This window comes from Lissotriton vulgaris, chromosome 5 (assembly GCF_964263255.1).
Source record: "Lissotriton vulgaris chromosome 5, aLisVul1.2, whole genome shotgun sequence".
NCBI lineage: Eukaryota > Metazoa > Chordata > Amphibia > Caudata > Salamandridae > Lissotriton > Lissotriton vulgaris.
The window spans coordinates 525,801,922-525,825,268 of NC_141693.1; the positions used below are offsets into that span (position 1 = coordinate 525,801,922).

The 23,347-nt window shown below is 43.0% G+C and overlaps 1 protein-coding gene across 1 annotated transcript in view; it reads left to right on the forward strand.

Annotated features, from left to right (window-relative positions):
• PRKG1 (protein kinase cGMP-dependent 1) overlaps window positions 1–23,347 on the forward strand; it is a 1,912,306-nt gene that overhangs the window by 1,423,464 nt on the left and 465,495 nt on the right. Inside the window, exons 6-7 of the mRNA XM_086921971.1 lie at window positions 6,491–6,568; window positions 9,570–9,664. Coding sequence (XP_086778097.1) covers window positions 6,491–6,568; window positions 9,570–9,664 — 173 coding nt within the window. The remainder of the gene's footprint in view (window positions 1–6,490; window positions 6,569–9,569; window positions 9,665–23,347) is intronic.

Genomic DNA, 23,347 nt, shown 5'->3' on the forward strand with positions numbered 1-23,347 from the left:
GCTCTTACAAAAAGGCAGGTTGTTCCATCTGCTCCCCACAATAAAACAAATGAAGCATTTTTGACAGCGCTTAACTTGAGCCAATGGTTTCTGGTGCTGGGCATCGGCACTTATTTGTGAATACTGCCACTTGTGACAGCTGCCACATGGTGGCGCTGTTTGTACAATTAAAAGATGAGCAGAACTACAGTGTTTATTAATTCAATATACATGAAAAACAATACCAACTGCCCAAGCCATTTTTACAGCTTTGGGGTCCTCGAAAAGTCTAAATTGCCACCCTTGTAGCAGTGTGATGGTTGGTAGTTGTGGATATACTGTCATTGGCAGCACTGGTAGTTGCAATTGGTGATGCAAGCCATGGTGCCTCCTGATGAGGGCCCTGGCACCTTTTTTTTTTTTTACAAACTTTGAATTTTGAGTAGCATAAGGCTGCAGTTGGTGACATAAGCAAGGAGATTTCACCAATGATGAATGCATCTGGCACACTGTGTATTCATAGTACTCAAACAGTGAAAATAATAGCATCCAAGCTGTTCTCCCAGCTCATGTAATCATGGTGGAAGGTTCCAGTACATGAATCAAAGAATTGGACAACAAAATGGAGTCATTTGCACTGCATAATATGATGTTTTCTATGAGAGTTGTTTAAATAAGTTTGTGTGCTGCTTTTTGTGAGTCCTAACCTGGCCTGTACATGGGGCGAACGCCAGTGGCGTAGCAAGCGGGGGGCCTTGGAGGCAGCGACCTCCCTCTGCTCTTACCTGCGCCCCTCATGGGGTGGCAAACGCAGGAATCTGCAGTACCCCCCTGCTCTTACATGCAGCTGCTGCAGGGCAGTAAACATGGGGACCACCAGGGGTGGCCAAATGTTTAGCTACGCCAATGGTGAAAGCTCATGTCCAGAATCATGATCCTTCCTGGAGACACTGTGGAATGCAGAAGCTGCAGGCAGGGACAATTTATCTAAGCAAAGCAGCACAAGCCTGTAAGCCTACACACCCTGGCATTAAGATGGCAGGAGGTAAGGAGTGGCAACATAATTTCACCCAATGAAAGTGCTTCATCAGAGCTTGATTGCTTTCTTGCCCAGGTGACTGTTACTCAAAAAGCATGTATAGATGCTCTAAGCATGCTCAAGGCTGACATTGAGGAGTGCTTATTGGTATCGAAAGTAGCCTTTGGCGTGCTTGGTAAATAAAAAGTAAATGCAATATGCTCTTGTTAAGTTTTAAAAAGGTAATGGTTTTGTGTACCATCCCTTGCTCTCAACACATAAAACATATACCCTTAAAAAATAAAAGCAGCACAGCGGTAGAGGATGTAGCGTTACGTCCAGACCTGCCGACTTGAGCATTATGGAACAAGGGGTATGAGATAGGGTCATGTCTAGGGCATCGCTTTCTAATACCAAATCACAGCTGTATGTATGAATGTTTTGCGACCGAAATGCGGTCTTTAAACATTTGCAGTTACCATTAACTAACTTCCAGTTGGCGGTAACACATTCGCAAATGGGACTCTGTGAATGTGGTGCCAACATTTTTTAAGAGCAGTCAGTGGTCAAAAAATGAAACTTTTCATTTTTCTTTTTTAAATGCATCCTGTTTTCCTTTAAGAAAAACGGGCTTCACTTAATAAAAAAAATAGCTTTATTTAAAAAGCAGTCATGGACATGGTGGTCTGTTGACTCCAGCAGGCCACCACCCCTGTAAGGGCTAGCCATTCGTAATGGGTCGCAAATTGTGACCTACCTCATGAATAATCATGAGGTAGGTCATTTGTGACCCTCTGGGTTGCAATTAGGGAAACACAAAACGGTTTCTTGGTACATCTGGACAAAAGTTCTATTCTTGGCGTCAGCTCAGCATCCTGTGACACTGGGCAAGTCGCTTAATCTCCACGTGCCTAAAACAAAATTAAATGCGTACTTGTCTAATGCAACTGGTGCTCAGTTAAACCCGCCATTGCTTTCAGATCATGTTCATGCTCAGTAAAACCGCAAAAAGATATTATGTACTTAGTGACGGCGAAAAGTCCTGGTCGTAAATCTCCAAACCAAGGAAAATTGTGTGCGTGTGCAATAGTGTGATATTGGAAAGCAGCTTCTAGCTTCTCCCAGACACGACTGTAGAGCCATGTGTAGACAGACTTACCGAGAAATCGAAAAACATGAATACTCATAACCATTGCAAAGGAGAAAATATGTTGTTCTCGCTTGTAAACGCTGAATAGTGGATATATAGATCAGATGACCCGGCTCTGAATATAAGAACACGTTCCATTCCGAACGCAGCTGTGGCCATCGTGTAAATAATTAATAACCAGTGCTGGGGGTGGATGCAGGGTATTGAAAAAATAACCAGTGACTTTTGTCACAGTAGTTATTTTCTAAAAGAGAAATGAGTTGTTGAACAACTGACCAATTATTGGGCCTTGCTCACTGTGATCTTCCGATATTTTATCGGTGGAAGTAGAACTAAAGAGGTAGGTAAAAAACACAAGAACACAAATGTAAAATAGGAGGGTGGAGCAATTTAAAGCAGTTTTCAGCAAACTGGACAAAAAAGTGCATTTGGCATGAACACATTTGCACATCTATAGTGAGCAGGAAGTTTTTCTTCCACATGTGAAATATTAAGCCATTCAAAAAAATTGCTATCCTTTGTCGGGCATTTTCATATGTCCAATGCTATTTTCAGGTATAATTAGGTCCGTAGTAAGGATGCTTTGGTTTTTCTTACAGATGCTTCATGAATAAATTAAGAAGAGTTGATGGACCAATGTGGCATGGCTGAAATCTTTGAGTGCTCACAAAGTCCTTAGTTCAAGGGCAGCAGAGACGGATTACTTTGCAGAAAGCTTATACTTACCCTCATGGGAATAAGCTGGTAGTGAAGAAGGTGCATGGACCTAAAAATCAATCTGATGCATATTTTATAATTTACCGTGTAATGAACGGGTTCTTTAATATTTCAAGGAGATTACACATGGAGAGGATGCCTATTAAATCATGGTGGCTTTAATGCGCACCGTGTGAAAAATGTATTAAATCAATAATTTTCCATCTTAGGGGGTGTAACATAATGGAAATGTTTACCGATTATTATCGCAGAAAATTCGGTGGAGTTCTCATGCGTCTAAAGTGTGAGGATTTTTCTAGTGTGATATCTTCATCTTGCATACATCTGCTGCAGTAGAGACGCACAAATGAAAAGGTGATTAAGCTACATTTTTAGGCATCTCAAATATCAGTCAAAAAACATATTGTGCATCCGTGGGCCATCCAAAGTAGGGAAAGATGCAGGTAGTGTAATCAGACCTGCAAGTAAAGGGACGTACCCACAAGTATGTAGAAAGATAGCGATAAATAGACAGACAGACAGACAGACAGACAGACAGACAGACAGACAGACAGATAGATAGATAGATAGATAGATAGATAGATAGATAGATAGATAGATAGATAGATAGATAGATAGATAGATAGATAGATAGATAGATAGATAGATAGAGTGAGGGAGATAGACAGATAGATTAATAGATAGGTAGATAGATAGATAGATAGATAGATAGATAGATAGATAGATAGATAGATAGATAGATAGATAGATAGATAGATAGATAGATGAGTTGTGCCTGGTTAGTAACATACCAAATGTTCAGGAATTGGATGGGAATTTCGTTTGAGAGAAGGGAAGATTGGTTCAACTGTTTAAGTGCGGATTTTCGAGCGGGAAAGTCCACGGTGCTAACGAGAAGAGGACCTTTATTGGTAGCCATTCGCTTCATCATTGTTTCGACTTGTTTATGTCTTATTGAATATGCAGTTGGCATTGGCTCCATAGAAGGTCACATTGCAGAATGATTACATTTACTTTTATTTTGACTATGTAAACTACTTGTAGAAGAGAAACCCCCAAGAATAGTTGTTCCTAAGCACCCAACTCCAAGCAATTGAAGCCAAACGTATAAAAAGATAAAACATGACGCCCAAAAAAGAACAAAAGCTATTCAAAAAAGAACAAATGCAATGCAACAACCAATTAACATTGAGGAAAAAGAAACCAGTGAAAACTACATCCAGGGATTGAAGGCTCTACATATTATTACAGAGTTAAAATAGGCTGAAAGAGGCATATTTTCATCAATATTCAACAGCACAGTAAAGTTTCACATGGTAAGACTATCAATGAGGATGTATGTCATTACAACGCGAGGTATTACCACGCGTACCGTTACAACGCAGGTTTTACAACGCAAGTCGTTACAACGACTTGCGTTGGGGGGCGCTGGATAGTGGAATAGCTTAATTTACTATTCCTACTCCAGTCCCCGTGGATAGTAGGGAAGGTGTTGGATAGTAAATTAAACTATTCCCAATCCTACAGCGCCTTCCAGCGCAAGTTTTCGTAACAACTTTTGTTGTAAAACCTGCGTGGTAACGGTACCGCGTTGTAAAAGATTTGTGGTAAAGGATGTTCCCCATCAATGATAAATTACTGCAGACTTGAGAGGCGCATAGAGAAAATGCTGCATCTATCATGCCAAATTACATTACATTTAAAAGCAGCTGACAAGACCACTTCTCTGCTGTAAAAAACGTGTGTCTAGGATATACTGCTTGTTCTTATGCTATTACCTCCACTGTGACCAAAGAAGTGTGGAAACCATGCAACACAATTTCAAAAAATGTAGTGGGGTTACAGAAGCAACCTATTTATGGAAATGAGGGAATTGGAATTTCAGTGGCCTATATCTTTCCTATCAAATCAAAGCCAAAAAGCAAAGCTGTGTGCCTCTGTTTCCAAAAGCATTGGTAGGATTGTCCTCATGTCCAGTTCTGTTTAACATACATGGGTCCTCAAGCCAAGCAACCATCAGCAGCAGTATACTAAAGTATTCCAGGATTTACCCAGACAATCCCCTGCTCTTTACCTGTATACTCGAAGATCTTGATATATGTTGGTCTCTTTATAAATTGAGGTTTACAATAACAGAGGAGGCTCTGCTTCAAATAAATAAAAAATTAGGTCTTTCTAATAGGCCATGAGGACTTCATTATGCTCCAGTTTCATTAGCCTAGAATGTAGGTGCCCATCAACTTCCTAAAGTTTAGGGAAAAAAACGTTCCTCTCACAGCTTTTGTTTCTGCTGCTTCCAACAGATTCTCTTAATATTGTGGACATACCACTGCACTTTTCTTGTTCTCATAGTGACCCTTTCAACCTTCAACATGAGAGTGGGCTTTTAACCCCTTCGCTATGATGGCAATTCCGCCGCAGCGCTAAGGGGGAGGGATGCCGCGCGGCGCTCCCATGCTCGTGACGGAACCGCTCCGTCACGAGCCTCTGGCGCGCTGTGCTTGTGACAGAGCGGTTCCGTCATGGCCCCGCCCACTCAATAGAACGTGTTGCCCAGGCGCGAAATCAGCGCCGCGCAGGCGCACCGAGCGGCCCGTGACGGAACCGCTCCATCACCAGCACAGCGCGACCGAGGCTGGTGACGGAGCAGTTCCGTCACCAGCATGGGAGAGGTTAATGGCCGGTAGAGCCCTCTATGGAGGTCTCTCCGCCTATTAGAACATTCCACCCCTAGAGGGCAGATTGTTCTAATTTGTTAAACAAAGACCTCACAGAGCCCACAGGCTTCGAAATCCCCTCATGCTCCGTGAGGCCTTTGATCACAGCTGTTGCTGTGAACAAACATTGGAATGCTGTTCGCTGGGCTTCTACTGGCCATTAGAAGCCCTGAGCACTCCATTGTTTTCAATAGAACACTCAACATTCCACTGTTCTAATATTGCATTTAATACTTACAACGAACATAACAACTCATCTTCCTGTATCTAATGTTATCTTTATACTTTGTGTGCCTGTTGGTAGAAGCTATTTCTGATGTCGGGTGGAAATACTGAGGCTATTTGTAGGATGATGGTGGGAGAATGGGTATTTTATCATCATTTGTTTCATCCTGCCATATGATGTGCTGACGACCAATGCGCCCGGTGCACTAATTTACAAATAGGATGTCTGTGCTGGTGAGAGCCAGGACTGCTTGTAGTACTGCTGTATATCTATTGATTCCCTACTGGTAAACAAGCAATCATTACTAATTCCTTGTACAGCAGCCATTAATTGGTCCAGATAAGCAATCAGCATCGGCAATCAGTAAAACGCAGTAATTAGGTTGTCACTCACCAAAGACAAAGACAATCACCTTAAAATGTTAAGGTCTCGACAACAGCGTTGAGGCTTTTATTCTCAGTAACGTTTGTTCTGCAGCTCCAAAAAGTATTTTATGCGGGGAGTGTACAAGGTTGAAATGCTTTAATTATGGCGCCTATTATCATTCTTAATTTATGACATGTAAGGGACTAGCATAAAAGTCACTCCTTCCCTCTGCACCTGTAAAGGTTATCGCGCGCCACCGTCCAGCTGTTGCTGAATGACACTTACTGATTTTTTTCCCCCTGTGTGTTTTTTTTCAGACTCACTATGAAGACGGGGATTACATTATCAGGCAAGGGGCTCGAGGGGACACGTTCTTCATTATCAGCAAAGGACAGGTAAGCTGCAGTCATACCTTTAGGGGAAACTGTCTCTTACAATGATAATGTGCTCTGGGAACGCAGTGTAAGCTAAGCTTTGTCCTTTAGGGAGGGAGGTCACAGCCTTTCACATTAAATTAACCTCTGAGTGCTGTCTTCATGGAGGCAGCGCTTTGGGCAGTACATCGAAAGACGGGAGCCTCCCAGAAGGAAGCATCGTTAAATACTGTTCATTTAACTGTCAAATGTCTGCCTTTTTTTTTTGCATGTCCAGGATCTTCTTTCTAAAAATAAAGTGCACTTTTCTTAATAACATCTTATTAGACGCTTGGCGTATTGCTGCTCATGTGAGCTTTAGGATTCACACAGTTGTGGTGGGTAAATGTCCAGAGTGGGGGGCACATTTAACCCCTTCACTGCGGCGGCTATTCCGCCGCAGTGCTAAGGGGCGGGGGGGCGCGCGGCGCGCCCATGCTAGTGACGGAATTGCTCCGTCACCAGCCGCGGTTGCGCTGTGCTCATGACAGAGCGGTTCCGTCACGGCCCCGCCCGCTCAATGGAACGCTCAGCGCAGGTGTGGAATCCGCGCCGCGCAGCTGTGCCGAACGGTCATCAGCACAGCGCGACTGCGGCTGATAACGGAGTGGTTCCGTCACCAGCAGGGGAATGGGCGAAAAGGAGTTAACACCACCACAACATCTCTTTTTGTGGTGTTACCTTCTTCGCCTTATTTACCAGGCTTAACGTGGCTTAACGTCGCCTTGTGAATAAGGCCCCCATTCATGCAGCACGTAGCTTGAAAGGGAGATTGCAATGGGTGTTACAGTAGGCGTTCCGCCGCAGCATCTATTGCATATTTACAAGGTATGGGGCAGCGCCAAAAATACTGCCAAGGAATACCTGATCTTAAGCAGGTGATACGAGGAGAAATGTTTTGTTTCTCCTCGTGTTTTGTTCTTTGCACTTGTGCTGCATAATGCAGCACACGTATGTAGAGCAAGTCGCCCGTAAAGGTTGTTTATGTGCAGGAAGGTGTCCCGTACTGCACATAAACAATTGCCCTTGCAGGCAGGCACCCTTATATAATGGGGCTAGAGTGCCTGTGCTAGCCAGCTTTTTTAGCTCCAGCACGAGGGGTAACACAGGGGTGTGCAGCATTCTTGTGAATATGGCGCATTCCTGCGTCTTGAAACTGTGGGAGTGCAGCATTACCAATTTTGGCGTAACACCGCGCTCCACCAGTTTCTTGTAAATATGCCCCTAGGGTTCCTCAAATCAGAACAAAAAGTACACACAAAAACCCCACTATTGTTTTGGGATTGCGGAGGCAATATGAATGAGGTATTAGGAAAGTCTGCTTAAATTGCAATGGGTTCCGGGCCAAATTTGCATTGCGAATGGGAGATTTGGATCAGTTCTGGGCAATTTCTCAGTGACATCTTCACGACTGATGAGTGCAAAACTGGCATTTCCACTGACAGATAATCGCAAAAATATTTTTTTACCTGTTGATTGAGGAACCTATCTGTTAATTACTGTACAAAATGTTCACAACATCAGTGCAATATCACCTGCACTAAAGTGCACAGTATTTGTGCATTTTATGAATTTAAAATGTGGTTGGCACAAAATATGGGAGACCCTGCTCATTATTCTGTTATACCCACTGCAGCAGTTACATTAGTGCTACCTACCACCTCAATATTGACATGACTAAGGGCCTGATTACGAGCTTGGCGGTCCTCCTGTAGGACCACCACCACTGTGCCTACAGGAGAACCACTAACCCTGTGGTGCACCCGCCTGCTGGATTTCAAGTAGAATCCATGGGGGCAGGCTGTGTGGCGGTAGCATCCTTTGGCTGAGGATAACAGTCAGTAGTCATGCCGCCACCGTGGGACCGTGTCACGTCGTGTGAACTGTGCGGAATGCACCATGTTGTGCATACCAAACAGTGCACGCAGGAGCATGGACTTGTGGGGGGCACATCTTGTGCCCCCTACTCCCACCCCGATGGGCAGATTTTTCCGGTCCCTGTTGGGGGCTCCTTTTCCTACTTTTACATCAAGCATTTCATGGCGGGCTTACCGCCATGAAATGCTTAGTGGAAAGGCAGGTTGTAATTCGCTTTGCGGTGCCGACATCAACCTTGCTGCAAATTTGGCCTCCTATCCGCACCAATACAGGATCCTGGAGGTGGCGGCAGTCCTGTGGCGATCTGAATGCCTCACTCCAAATAGAGCAGGCAGACCCACAGGGGTGTTGGTACTCGAACCGCCACCACGAGTACGGCAGTCCCAGGACCGCCCTACTTGTACTAATGACATAAGTCTCAGTGTGCAGCTCATGGGTGTTGTTGTCCTATTGTGAACCTTTTGCTTTTTCTCTTTGGAGTTTGAAGGTTTCCATGACAAAATCAATACCCATCATTCAATGTCTGTCTACCAAATAAATCACTAAAGTAAAACATGTCACAATAGACTTAATAAATCCTCTGGCTTCTTTTAAAGTTAACCCCTTCCCATACACGGTCCTCTCATCAGAAAGTATATTCCAAAGTGCCACATTCTGCGCTGCATCTGTCACTTCCTTTCTAGACGGTGTCAGTAGGGCTGTGTTCTTGTTGTGTAAGGTGCTCTTAGGTCAGACCATTTCTAGAAAACACAGCAGGTGCAGTATGAAGGAATGCCTTGATGATAAACCTCATTCCACTAAATGATCCACATAATTGATATTAGGGAAAATGAAAATGGCCATCACTGAGGGGAATCTCATTAGAACTTTAAGAAGGACAAACCATTGATGAAATCAAGATGCAGTGTTTGGGGAACACCTGTGTTTGTACCTCACAACATTCAGTGGGACTATCTATACGTACTTCCATTTAATGGACAATTCTTGCTGCAGGAAAAAAACGTAGAAAAATAAATGACTGAACCAAAAGAAAATTATGGGTTAACTGGTTTTCATTACACAATTTTCTTTTCTTTTTAACTTTTATATTCATTCATTTCATTAGGTAAATGTTACCCGGGAAGACTCTCCTAATGAAGATCCAATCTTCATCCGCACTTTAGAAAAAGGACACTGGTTTGGGGAAAAAGCTCTGCAAGGGTAAGTACAATAATATGTGATATTTTGACATATACAGCGTTTCATAGAATATGTTGCAGGCCCCTAATACTAGGAACAATGAGGTATGCCTCCCCTGATGTCCCGCAAACAATGCTTAAATATTGCCCTCATGTTGATGGCCAAAGCTAGCCTGAGTAATTTGATACAGTAGCTAAAGGAAGGACTGTGTTCCAATGAGCAGTCGTTTGTTTTAGGGAAAGGTCAGAAGTATGTTTTTTTTGTTTACCACAATCAGTATTCTGAGATTCCGACAAACGACCGAATCTCGCTTTGCCCTAGTTAGTTGATTGTGATAGTGGTAAATGCCTAGGTTTTCAAACTAAGGATCACAAACAAAAGGATTTACAAACTCTGATAAAATGGTACATGGACCTGAAACTTCGTAAAGTAAGCCAGTTTCCAAGAGCAATGACAACTGAGATGTTTTGTGTCATCCAGAACTGGGCAAGCCCATAAGCTAAATAATAAAAACACATTACCTTTCAGGAGTAGGTTTTAACACATGGCAGGCATGGCAGAACAAAATAGGCAGACCTTTTAGCGTAAGGGGTATAGATGTACATTCCTGTTTTTGAAAGTGAAATATTGGATTTTTTTACACAGACTATTTCATCAGTCTGCAACAAAAATAGGCAAAGAGAATACAATGTTAGTCAGCTAAGTGGTCATGATGCATTAAAAAAACTATTTGTGGGCAGTAAAATCATAGGCTCTAATAGTGAAGCAGGCTAGGAAGCAAGTTACAGTAAAAGTTTTAGGGGCATATTAACAACAGATTGCGATAATTATCGCAATGCGGGCTTAGCGCGTTTTCTCTTATCACAATCTATCGCTGGTTTACATCACCGTGTTAGCGGCGTATTAGCAATGCTCTGCTGATAGGCGATGCCAAAACCAGCGATAGACGGCGATAAGCTGCACTAACTTTGGAATTCCAGCGATACTCATGCCGCGATAATGAACAGCTTGATGATAGTCATGTGTGGACTTAACCATCCTATCCACCTCCCATTCACAGGATGGTTTCGTCAGGTTTGAAATAGGTGTTAGATTCCAGAGATAACCGCGCCTAAGCGCGGCTCTTTTGATCGCTTTGGAGGTCCGGGTCCAGGGTGGTGTTGCTAATATCGCAAAGTTGTGATAGCGACTTTCTGAATGCAGTTCATGCAGGGAATACCTACTATGCATATAATTAGCAATATTTATCGCTGCATTTCAAGGAAGGCTGCTATCGCAGTTTAATATGTGCTAATGCATGCAACAGAAAAGGGGTGCTACAGTGGCGATACCATGGTTGATAGTATGCCCCTTAGAACCTTCCCTAGCATTAATGGAAGTTGAGAACGCCCATGAGTCACTACCCTGGAATTGAGTCCCCGGTCCACATAGCTTACCTGATGTTATTTTTCAAAGAAGTAGAAATCCAATGGGCCAAAGTCCGACAACCACCTTATAAAAATTGCCTAGCTGCAAATTCTTACCGTATAGCTTGAAGGTCTACCTTCTAGTACCAACATACAAAAAAGGGCCTTTAACCTCTTCGCTGCTGATGACAAGCTCAGCTCGTCATTAGCTACGGCGCTCGTATGCTGATGACGAGCTGAGCTCGTCATGTAACGCGGTATTTTGAAAATTGCTGCACACAGCGGGTAAAGCCGCCGCAGCGATGCGGATAAAGAGCCTGAAAATTGTTGCTTAATTGCCCTCCTCCCCATCCTGTAAAAGTACTTTGCAAAGTTATTAAACAGTGAACTGGAACCATGGACGACTGAGAAACAGCTTGTCCTGTTCTTTCAAACAGCAATCCAAAAAGGCTCATCATCATCAATATGTCATCAAATATAATTTGCTTTCATCTATATTTGTAGACAAATCAATGTCTGAGAAGGACCGCTCACTATATGCTAATTTATTGACTGTGCCATGGCGTTTGATTGTATTGGCCGAGCAAAGTTATAGGCTAAGTTGTCAAAACGGAAAATAAAACCTTCCCTGTTAAGAGCCATAATAAGTCTGTGCACTGACACTTGGGTTAAAGAGAGAGCACAATGCTATGCCAGAAAAAATCTATACCTATAAAGATTTAAAACAAGGCTGTATTTTAATCCCATTTTGTTTAACCTTGGTGGATATTGATAAAAGACTTACCCGCAAGAAAATTTACCCTGAATGTTGCTGGACAGGACCAAATACTGATAGCCTACAAAGATCGTTGGACACACTATCTACTTTAACACCAATAGCATCAAATAAAATTAGGAAAGTCCAAGATCATTGTCTGTGGCCAGCAAAACTAAAAGAAAATGATTAATTCCCTAGATATATCTGGGAGTTTAGCTCGATGAACGAGGACACACATCCGCCTATCTGAATGTATTAAAAATAAAGAGTGCCTTTCTCCCCTCCAAAATAATCAGAAGTGCCGAGATACCAACTACCTACTCCAGGCTATGGGATGTAAATTAATGCCAACCCTAAGGTGATGAATGTTAATGTTTAGAAACAAACGTGTCAAACGGCTTAATAAAGCACAGTGTAACAGCAATCAGCTACTTCTTTATTTGCCTGACTGCATCGTGAAATTCCATCTGTATCCGGAATTTAATTTAACAAGACAAAGTTGAATGCTTAGTGCAGGGTTCTCCAAACCGGTCCTGGAGGGCCGGATCCATGCCAGATTTTTGGGAAATCCCCATTGAGATACATGTAGTAATTTAAAAAATCTGGCATGGATCCGGCCCTCCAGGACAGGTTTGGGGACCCCTGGCTTAGTGCATGACACCTGGGAAGAGATTTACTTTGATTTTACGTCATGTTTGCATCATAAAAGTGACACAAATCGGCAATCGGCGTAAAATCTTTTTTTTCTGATTTACTTTCCAGCGCTAAACTTGTTTTGCTTTGCTTTGCTTTGTTTTGTTTTGCATTACTTAGCACTAAAGGGGCATACCATGGGTGGAGCATGGGCGTTCCAATACAACCACCCAAGGTTTCTGATGCTAATCCCTATTTACAAAGTAAAGTAGACCGGGTTTAGCATCAGAAAACTGTGTCCTTTTGAAGTAGGCACAAGGAAGGAGAAATGTTTTAATTCCTACTTCCTTTTCCGACTATGTACGTTTGCTACACTTTATAGCACACATTAAAAGAGGGGAAAGGGCTAAAGTTAGTCTAAGCATTGTATTTTGTACTAGAAGGGTATCTTTACAATGCAAATCCCATGCTAGACTGACGGAGACACCCTTGCACCATGGCGTAAAGGAGTCTCCATGGCGCATGGTAGCTGATTTCAGGGCTGGCACTTGGGAAAGGGAATGAGAGTACCATATTTTATCCATTTTGGTACTCTCCTGCTGTCTTCTTTTTCCGTACCACAGTGCCGCATTTGCGGCAGCTGCACTGCACAAATAAATAGTAAATATGCCCCCTGGTTTGCTGCACAAAGTTTAAAATTGCAGCACCTAACAACTTGAAGAACTTCTTGTGACAGACAACAACTTATGGACCCTTGGTGATCCTACTTCGAATCATCACTTCAATAACTTGAAGCATACAACCAACATATGGAAAATTGACCGGCCCAGTAAGCAATTAGCTACGTTCATAAAAATCAAGCTAAAATTTTGTCCGAAGCACAAGATAGGACTGATCTCAAGCCACAAAGCATAATCAAACATAGCTTTGTAGGTATATGACTGTCCAAATACCCCAACGTACTTCAAGCTAGCGGTCGTAGTTAAGCAAAGAAAGAGATCCAATGTGATTAAGATTTGGCCTGATAGCCCTAAAAAATATCGTCCGGGTGGCCCCGGGGAAATTTGGATCCAATGGGCATACTTTGTAAATTAGCACCATAGTCTTTTAATCACCTTCTGTGCTTATGTAGAAAAGTGCTCATGCTTCCGAAAATCTGGCTTCGCCCTTTATTCATTCAGACAATCTGTGGAAGGGTGCCGAAAGGGCGAATCCAGCCAATTTACACCCGCGTTATGAAATATATAGCTCAGGCAACTGACCACCTGAACAGAGCTGCATCTGATGAATTTGTTACAATAGCTGATCCCAAATAGCCCCTATTATATATTTATTGAAATGCTTTTAGATTGTGTACAGCGGATTATATCACAAGCCTGGCAGTGAAAATCAAATGTGTTAAGTAACAACGAGAATGTGTAGATCAACGGTGTCTGCTTTTACACACAGTGAATTGTATTTTTCATAACATGAATTTGCATGGTAAGGATGTGAACATTGACCGCGGTCGCATTTGCACACTGTGATTTTGCACCCACTAATCTTTGCTGATGCATTCAAGTTTTAGCTTTTTATTGTATATTTATGAAAACATTTCCACTTATTAGATAGCCTAGTAATACACAATCTGCATTTTAATACTCGTTTATTTCTGCATATTCTGAATATGCCTTTTGTGCAATGAGAATGTGTATTGGTGGGGATTCGAAAATTATTTTATCTGCTCTTAAACACTGTCATTTCCACCGATTTAATTACATTTTAGCTTTGAACTTCGTTCTTAGTTTTTTTCTTTTAATGTTTTAATCTCATATTTATAATTGTAATGCTTTTAAATAATCAAGTAATTAAATATTTGCTTACTTACTTATACACAAGCTAATTCACTCCAAAATGGGTGTTATTTGCATGGACCAGTTGTAAAAAGTGCACCTTTGCTCTAAAAAAGACAAAGTATGACTTCCCAATGATTAATATAAAATGTACTATCAGCAGAATTAACATAGTTTGATTTCTTAAATCAGATGTGTGCACTTTCTAAAGCATTAGCGATTGGTTTGTAACCGTAACAATGTTGCTAGTTGTGTCAAATCTTGCACCGCATAGTTGGTCTTCCTCACCCTGCATTATTTAAAGCACTATGCCACACATTTTGCATGCCTCACTCCATAATTCCAGTGTTTTCCATTAGGAAAAGGCGTCCAACAGGTTATCGACCCAGATGTTAGTGTAATAATGCATGCACTGGTTTAGGTGTGAAAGCCCTGTACATACATCAATAATTCTTATACGAATTAATGGCCTTTGGGGATTGAAGATTATTGTTCACACAACTAAGGAATCAGTGTGAGTGATGCATTTCATAATGATGTGCTTTTATTAATCTGCTCCTGTCCGAATGCAGAGTGGGACCCTTTGTCCAGATTGGAGCTGTGATATGCATAAACACCAGGAATGTTTGGGGCCATTGTTATTTTTCTGCTCAGTGAACATGATGTGCATGCAAACGAGTAAAGTATGAACACATCATTGAAAGCCAGGCTCTGAATGCGGAAGTAATGCCAGCAGCTGTAATTATAATTCTGCATGGCATTACTGCTTTATTTAGCTAATCCGTGGTGACCTTAATGATAACTTGTTTAGAATTGCACTACAGTTGCATTCATATAGTGCTCTGTACTGCTGATGAGATGCCAAGGCAGATTTTTGTATGAGTAGCTCGCTTCTCCGCGGGCGAGCTATGGATGGAAGAGGGTTTCTGCCGTACAGTTTGTATGTAGTGATTTAATGCACTGAGTGAGAAGCAAAGCTGTCCTCATATTGTGCGTTGTTAGTGTTTCTTAGCGTGAATTTCTGGCAAAAGCAGATCTTAATTTCAGATGGTGGTTTCCGGTGCTCAGCACCGGCACTTAATTGCCAACAACGGGGCTTCTACTAGCCTGCCACATGGCAGTGCTGTTAAAAAATACTATTGACTGCCGCCCAAGCCCATTTTATAGCTTTGGGGGCCTTGAGTTTGCTGAATTGTCACACTTTTAAGAGTGGGGTGATTAACAATTGTGTTGGTACTGCCATTGGCAGCGCTGGCAGGGCAATGGTGGTGAGAGCAGCAGTGGCCTCCTGATGAGGCCCCTGGCACTTATTTTTTTTTACAAATTAAGCACTGGCAAAAGCAGTCAGAGTAAGAACCCTTCTGGGTTAGATGCTATCGTGTGGATGGGTGAAGTGTGTGAGTGTCATATGGTCTATGTGGTAAGTGTTCTCGTGGTGTTCTGGCATCTATGGGAGAGACAGCTCAAACTGCGTCATAAACAAGCGTAAAGCTGTACCTATGCTCGGGTGAAAGAGGACAGTGTGAGGATAGATGCTATATCATAAGCAGCGTGATCATATTTGGAGTAGTCTGAATATGCGGTTTATATGAGAATGATTATGAGCCTAGGAAAGTGACCAGAAACGAGTGGTAGACACAGTCATGCATCTGCCACGGTATATGCTGCGGAGTCCACACATGAGCAGCACAGGAGCAATCCACTGGAACATTATGCAATAAGCCATGGTATATGCAATGCACAGTCTGTCTAGGCATAGTAACGAGAAACTCACAGAATCAGGCATTATACAGCCAGCCATAATATATGCTTTCATAGTTCCTCCATGGAGTGGAAATGGAGCAACCATGAAAAGATCAATGATAATGTATGCTGAGGAATCAACAGAGCTGTGGCAGGAAATAACCCACAGGGACTCCAATTATAGAATCAGCCAGGCTATATGCTATTGGGAGCTGAAAAGACTAAATGAGGATTTGCAGCCATCAAGCTACCAGTCATTGTATATGCCTGAAGAGAAAATCCAGATGTGGCGGGATGTAACCCATAGGAATGGCGATTATACAATCAACCATAGTGTATGTTCTGAGGAGTCCACACAGTAGTGACAGAAGAGAAACGCATTGGAATGGGCGCTAAGCACTAGTCTGTAATATTCTCTGAGGACCCACCCATAGGAATTGGCATTATACAACCAGCCAAAGAATGTGCTCAGGTGGATACTCTCTGGAATGAGAGAGGATCCATTATAAGACTGATCATGATATATACTTGACTGTGTATGCAGGGCCTACTGGAGCAACACTTAAGTGTGTGCATTATAGAGCCATCCATAATACATGCTTAATGGAGTCCACCCCAGTGGTGGAAGGAGTAACCATTATCCGTCCAAGCATATTATTTGCTCTGAGGAGTCCACCCAAGAGTGGTCCACCTATAGTAATGGCCTTTTTAACGTTGAGCCATATCATTTCCTCTGAGGTGTTTTTGATATATCCAGCCACAGAAGATGCTCTAAGAGGTCTTCCTATGAGTGACAGAAGGGGGATCATTACTGAACCGGAAACAGTAAATGCCCTGAGAAGTACACACAAGAGTGGCAGAGGGGCAACCAATATACAGCTGCCCACACCATCTGCGCAGAGGAGTACTTTCAGAAGCAGTAGAGACCAGTCCATTGAAATGGGCTTTAATGGATCAAGCCATGCTACATGCAGCCAGGAGCCCCCCCCCCCAGATGTGGCACAGACCAGCCCCCAGTATTGGCATTATGTAGCCAGCTATAGTAGTCTTGTGAGGACTCTGCTGCCACTGCCATATGAATGGGTTTTTTGCATTCATAAATGTAGTATACATTTGCATGTGCATACATGTGTCATTCTCATATTTGAATACGCCAAACCCGCACCATGTGCACTTTTTCTCATACATAATGTTACACCATATTGGTGTAATAATATAGGTGAGCAAAACAATTTGCAATTGTAAAATCACGTTATTAAGACAAAACTCGAGTGTAAACTCTGAAATGGGGAGATTTGACCATGCAATTTCTCTCTAGGATTGCAAATATCATTGTTAACTGGGGGAACTGGTCTAAACTATGTGAGCATAGGCTATTATAAAATAACAATGGTATCTTTCTAGGCCAACCATTGAAGTTGCTGATAATGTTAGTGGTTGTAATGGACCTCTGGACTTCATCTCAGGCGTCTTATGTTGTAACTAAGTTTCTCGTTTGTTTTCTTTAGTGTATTGGGCTTGTTTTTAAAGTTCCCGAGTTGCTCATCTAGATTTCTATCTGAAAAAAATCAATACTGGTGCTTTGGGAACACTTAATTAAATGCTGATCTAATCCACTGAGCATGATTGGTCTTGCTTCACTTGCAAAACAGAAGCAAAAAAAGGAACTTGTATTCTTATATATTTTTCTAATATATGTTCGGTTGTTTGAACTCAATTCATGTACTTAATTTCTGCTAGTAGAGTTTAAATTGGGTCAAAGCTTTGGATATAACCTCTGGAGAATTTAAACTTTCTCTCCAGCCAACAAAAATGGAGATTTTGTTTTTCACTAATGTGTTCAAGCTGCCATTCTCTGAATTGGATTTTAATGTGGTGCATTAATTAAAATGAGGATTTGTTCACTAACTCTTTAATTAATGAAAAACAATTTTCAAAGTCTTAACCTTCTGTAACGCCGTTCCACATAGGCTTAGCACATGTCGAGAAAAGGCACTTACGAATCCCTTTCTATTTGTTAAAAGCAATTCCACGCAAAAGTAGTCAATTTTAGGTTTAAATGTTTTTTAAGTTGCAATAATGTCAATTTGAAACGCCCATCTGCTTACTTTTCACTTCGCATTTTCATTTAAACTAAACTATCCTGCCTGTTAGCTGAGTTGGTATTCAGTACATGTTAATTTTTGTTGATAACACTATGGGTGCTGATTGGGGCTGCATCCTTGGGGGAGGGGTGGGTGGGACTGAACAGTAGGAGTAGACGCACAGAAGAAAACACGCACAACAATTGCAAGCTGACTTTGCTCTTAGGAACAAAACTGTTGTCTTCACAAGCGCCTTAGAGAACTACGCCGCCGGACCTCCGGGCTGTCGGCTGAAGGGCTGTGTATACGAGAGCTAACCAGTTTACTGCTTAGTACATGATGCGGCCGGCCCCTGATGATGTAGGCCTGGGATGGCATACCAGATGTGTGTGAAATAAAACAAATTAAAAAAATTCAAAAAAACTAAACTATCCAGCCTGAAGTTCTAACGCTTTTACTGACCAGTTATAATGATTGCCAAAGTGAGTCCAAATTTCGTGCGTGGCTACCATTGTGGTTTGCTCACTGGTGAATACTGGGCCATTCCACAAAAAAAATAGCACAATTACAATTGGTAAAATAGCACAAACATAGATCAAGAACTGAGATCTCGTGGTCTTCTAATATAAAAAAACGATTTAAAGACCACAACCCACAAACACAGCAGAAAAACTAGAATGGCAGCCCACATAGACATATTAAAAAATGGATGAAAAGCTGCCATTAATACCCTGGGCATGGCTGATGTAACTTCATTGTGAAAAGTACAATTCTGGCCAATTTACCACACGGTACTCCATGGAATGGTGCTTAGAGTGAGTGTGCATATTATGTTGCCATTACTGGAAATGAATGCACTGTGCTCTGTGTGTTCTTTACTCATCTATGAAGTGTAAATGTGCTCCTATCTTTCTTTTGCAACTGGATGTGGAGTTCAGTAAGCTTACCGGTGACACAGGGACAAATAGTTTTCTTCTGCTTCCACCCCGGTAAAAATATCACTCTTGACTGCCTGGTTAAACTATTCCAAACAGGAGCTAGTACTCGAAATGCATGCAATGCATCGGTTAGATATTTGATATTTCTCTTTTGGTATATTTCCCTATACTGCATAATTGCATACAGGACTGAGGGCCATATGTATCATTCCAATTTGCGATCGTAAATTTCGGCGGTTGCGATCGCAATTGGGCTCAGTGGTATGTATGAAAGAAAAACTGCCTCGAAAAGTAAGGAATCGCAAAATTTGCGATTCCCTATTTTGCAATGGCATTTAAGGAATTGCAAATTTCTATTCCTTAAATGCAATGTAAGAAGCACAGAAAAAGTGCAATTTGGCCTTAAGCAATCAGCAATTACCACCAACTTCAAGTTGATGGTAATTTGCGATTTCTCAGAAAAATGCACTTTTTTGCATTTTTCAAAGTGTCATGTGGCGCACATACTGTGTGCCACATGTGCACACATGCACATTTTCAGGGGTGCAACAGGGTGTCCTTTTGACACCCTGGCACCCTTGAAATTGCATTCTCAATTTGCGATTCTCCTTTAGGCCCATAGGAATGAATCGGGACGTATTCCTTAATTGTGTATCGCAATTTCCAATTCGCAATTGAGGAATATGTAGTATTCGCAAAATTATTTGCAAATCCTACATACATAGCGCTTTGCGATTCTCAAATAGCGATTCGCAAAAAATTGCAAATTGAGAATCACAAAATCAGAGTTTGGTACATATGGCCCTATGTCTTTTTTAGGGTCAGTAATGGCAAGCAAAAAAAAATGCCTTGATACAAGCTGGAGCACATGCCTAAATCTGTCTCATAATGAATGTATAAAAACCTTGCTTGTCAATACTTTGTCATCGCCACAGTGCACTCTACCACCCACCACTGTCTATCACTAGGTAGACGGCCCCATGCAGTTGGCTGAAGAGGCCTCCAGAGAGAGATAGTAGCACCACCCACAAGAACACTTAATTCTTCCTGTTTGCCAGGAACACACATGCTGGTTCCACCACTGAGTGAAGAGCTGGTGCCTCAGTAGGGGGGAGGAAAGGGTAAGTTGTCTTTCAAGTAAGGTCCTGGGAGTCCCCATTGTTGGCCGACCTGAAACCTTTGGTCAAGATAACTTAGTCCATATCTCATCTCAGAAGAATGTTTCTTTCCTTCACAAACGGATGGCCAATGCTGGGAAATATCCTGTCTGAGGTTGGCAGCATACTTGTAGTATCTTATAAGCATGACTCACCCGCTCTGATAATCTGGCACAAGTATTTTCCAGACTTCTCACGGATATGCCTCATTTTGCTGGACTGAACAGAATATATGGGTCAAGCCATCATTTCAGTATCAAGCCGCAGTGAGTTATTCTCTTGCTATCTACCCATGACCCTTCCTACTTAAATAATCTACAAGTGGGAGAGGGAACCCACCTTATTTGACTTTTCATTTGCCTGCTAATTTAGATTATCTTTATCAAATACCAGCACCTCTTTGTTCATCGCAGTTTCCTGGTTTCTCAGAAGGATGTATGACGGTACGACGCGTACCGTCACAACGCGTGCTTTTACAACGTGTCCCTTACAACGCAAGTCGTTACCACAACTTGCGTTGGGGGCGCAGATTGAGAATAGTATAATTTACTATTCTAACACCAGTCCCCGTGGACACTAGGGAAGGTGTTGGAATAGTAAATATACTATCCTTAATCCTCTAGCGCCCTCCAGTGCAAGTCGTGGTTACGAATTGTGTTGTAACGGACGCGTCGTAAAAGCACTGCGGAGTAAAATCCGCGTCGTTAAGGATGTTCCCCTTCTCAGAAATGTGTCCTTTGATTTAGATATGTCACACAGCCTTCCTGCTCACTGTTATAGGATGATAGGAAGCAAATCGCTGCTGTAATATGTAGCACAATATTTTATTTTTACATATGTAGCTAAAGAAATCCTAATGAAAAAGGGCAGCTTTGTTGCTCCCTTTGCATGCATCTGGATACAGTCATGAGTACACGATGTTAGCAGTTGAAAAATTCAACAGGGAGATTTTACTGAAAAAAGAAAGAGTCATTTGACGGCTATAGATTTGCCCCATGAGCACCAATGCCCACTAGGAGAAACATTTGTTTCAGCTAGAGAAATGAAAACAGATTGACTTCATTTTTCTGTGACACACTGTGCATGCCCCAGGCATTTCAGGTATGTGAGTCAGGGTTTTGCATATTTCTCCCTCTTATATCAGAAACCGAAGTAGAGCACAGGTACATCCTCTGTGAGCCGCCAACTTTATTATGATGTGAGATAAGGCTACCAGCAGGCTCCTCGGCCATCATCCAAAGAGGTACAGACATCTAGCATCTTCCCATCTGCGTCACAACCTACAGGAGTTTGCGCTGATCCGCCCATGTAATGCCCCCTTGATGCAAAGCGAGAAAAGCAGCACAAAGCTTTTTTGTGCTGAGAAAAGGGTACTTTTCAAGCTCAAAATATATTTTCCAATGAAAAGTAAATAAAATACATATGCATTACATCACTTTACATTACTTTAGATAACTTTGTGGTGGCGCAATGCCTTAATAATTCTTGGCCGTGAGGTTGTTTACGTTAAATGGCCGCACTACACAGAAGGATGTATATTACCCCTTGTTAGAACTGGGGGTCTCTAGTTGGCAGAGGTAGGTACCACTGTCCAAATAGGGACCCTTGCTTCTAGTCAGGACAAGGAGATAACCCTCTCAGATAACCCCTGCTCGCCCTCAAGGTAGCTTGGCCTGAGCAGTCTAGGCTAACCAGAGGCAATGCGTTAAGTATTTGTACCAACACTCACAGTAACACAGTGAAAACACCACAAACTGATTCCACAACAGTTTAGGAAAATAAAGATATTTATTCTAAACTACACAAGACCAAAAACGTCAAAACTCCAACATACACAGTTCAAGGTTACGGTTTCAAATGAGTTCTTCAAGTTGTAATCAAAGTTCTTTACGTTGGGATCCAATGATCCACAGATGCGTGAAAAGTTCACAGTTGCGTCACGTTTACTCACAGTACCTTTTAGATGCAACAAAGTTCCACAAGCAGGAAGCTGGTGCGGTGGAAACAAGCGGTGCGTTACTCCTGAGACCCTGGGGAGGCGATGCGACAGCCCCGCTGCAGCAGCGGACGTGCGGCGACGAATCCGGTCTGTAAGGGGAGGAAGGCAGCTTGCGTAGATTCCGGTGCGTAGGTTCCGTGGGAAGTCTGTTCTCGGCAAGGCACGATGCGATGATCTCGTAGGGGCTGCGACGATCTCCGGGGCGACGATGCGCAGACCAGCGGTGACCCTCTCTCTCGCAGCTCCTCGATGTGATGACTCTCTGCGACGATGTTCGCAGCGACGTGATGCGGTCCGCAAGCAAGCGGCGCGGCGATCTCACCCAGACGACAGGCTCTGCGACGACACTCGCAGCGATGTTCGGTTCTCCCGCACCGGTCTGGTGCGTCCCGCAAACGAAGGGTGCAACGGCCTCGGCAGCGATGTCAGGGGGCTGCGCCGATCTCGACCTTCGTAGCGGCGGGAAACTTCTCGCACTGTCGGGGATGCGCTCCGCAAGTGAGCGGTGCGACACTTCTCAAGCTTCACAAGTTTCTCAGCTTAGTCTCAAGCTTCCCAGCTCAGGTTCAACTTCTAGAGGCCCCACAACTGGATCAAGCGCTCTTCGAAGGACAGAACTCTCTCAGCAGAGTTCAGGGAGACTGGGGGTGAAGTCCTTTTGTTCCTGGGACTTCGGAAACAGGGAGCCAGCTCTTCTCAGGCCCTTGGAGATTCCTTACAAGACAGGGGACACTGCTCACAGCAAAGTCCTTCCCCTCTCCTTGGCAGCAAAGCAACAGCAGGTCAGTCCAGCAGAGCAACAGCGGGACAGTCTTCCTTCTTCCACGTCAGCTTTCTCCTTGGCAGAGGTTCCTTCTTGTGTTCCAGGATGATCTCATCTTCTGTTGTCAGGGGTCCTGTACTTATACCCCTAAAGTCTTTGTTCTCTCTGTGCATGTGGGCCCTGAGCCCGGTCCGAACCAGTTCTGGGTGGATCCTGAGTACCTTAATGTGTTGGCTGCGTCTTTCCTTTCAGAGTGAGGGGCAGAGTCCTCCGCCGCCCCGCAGGAGGTGGAGCCAGCTTTGTGGCAGGCAGGCACAGCCCTATTCAGCCCAGGTGCCAACTCCTCCCACCACTCAGGTCGCAATCGTTCCATTCAGCCTAGTGCTGACTCA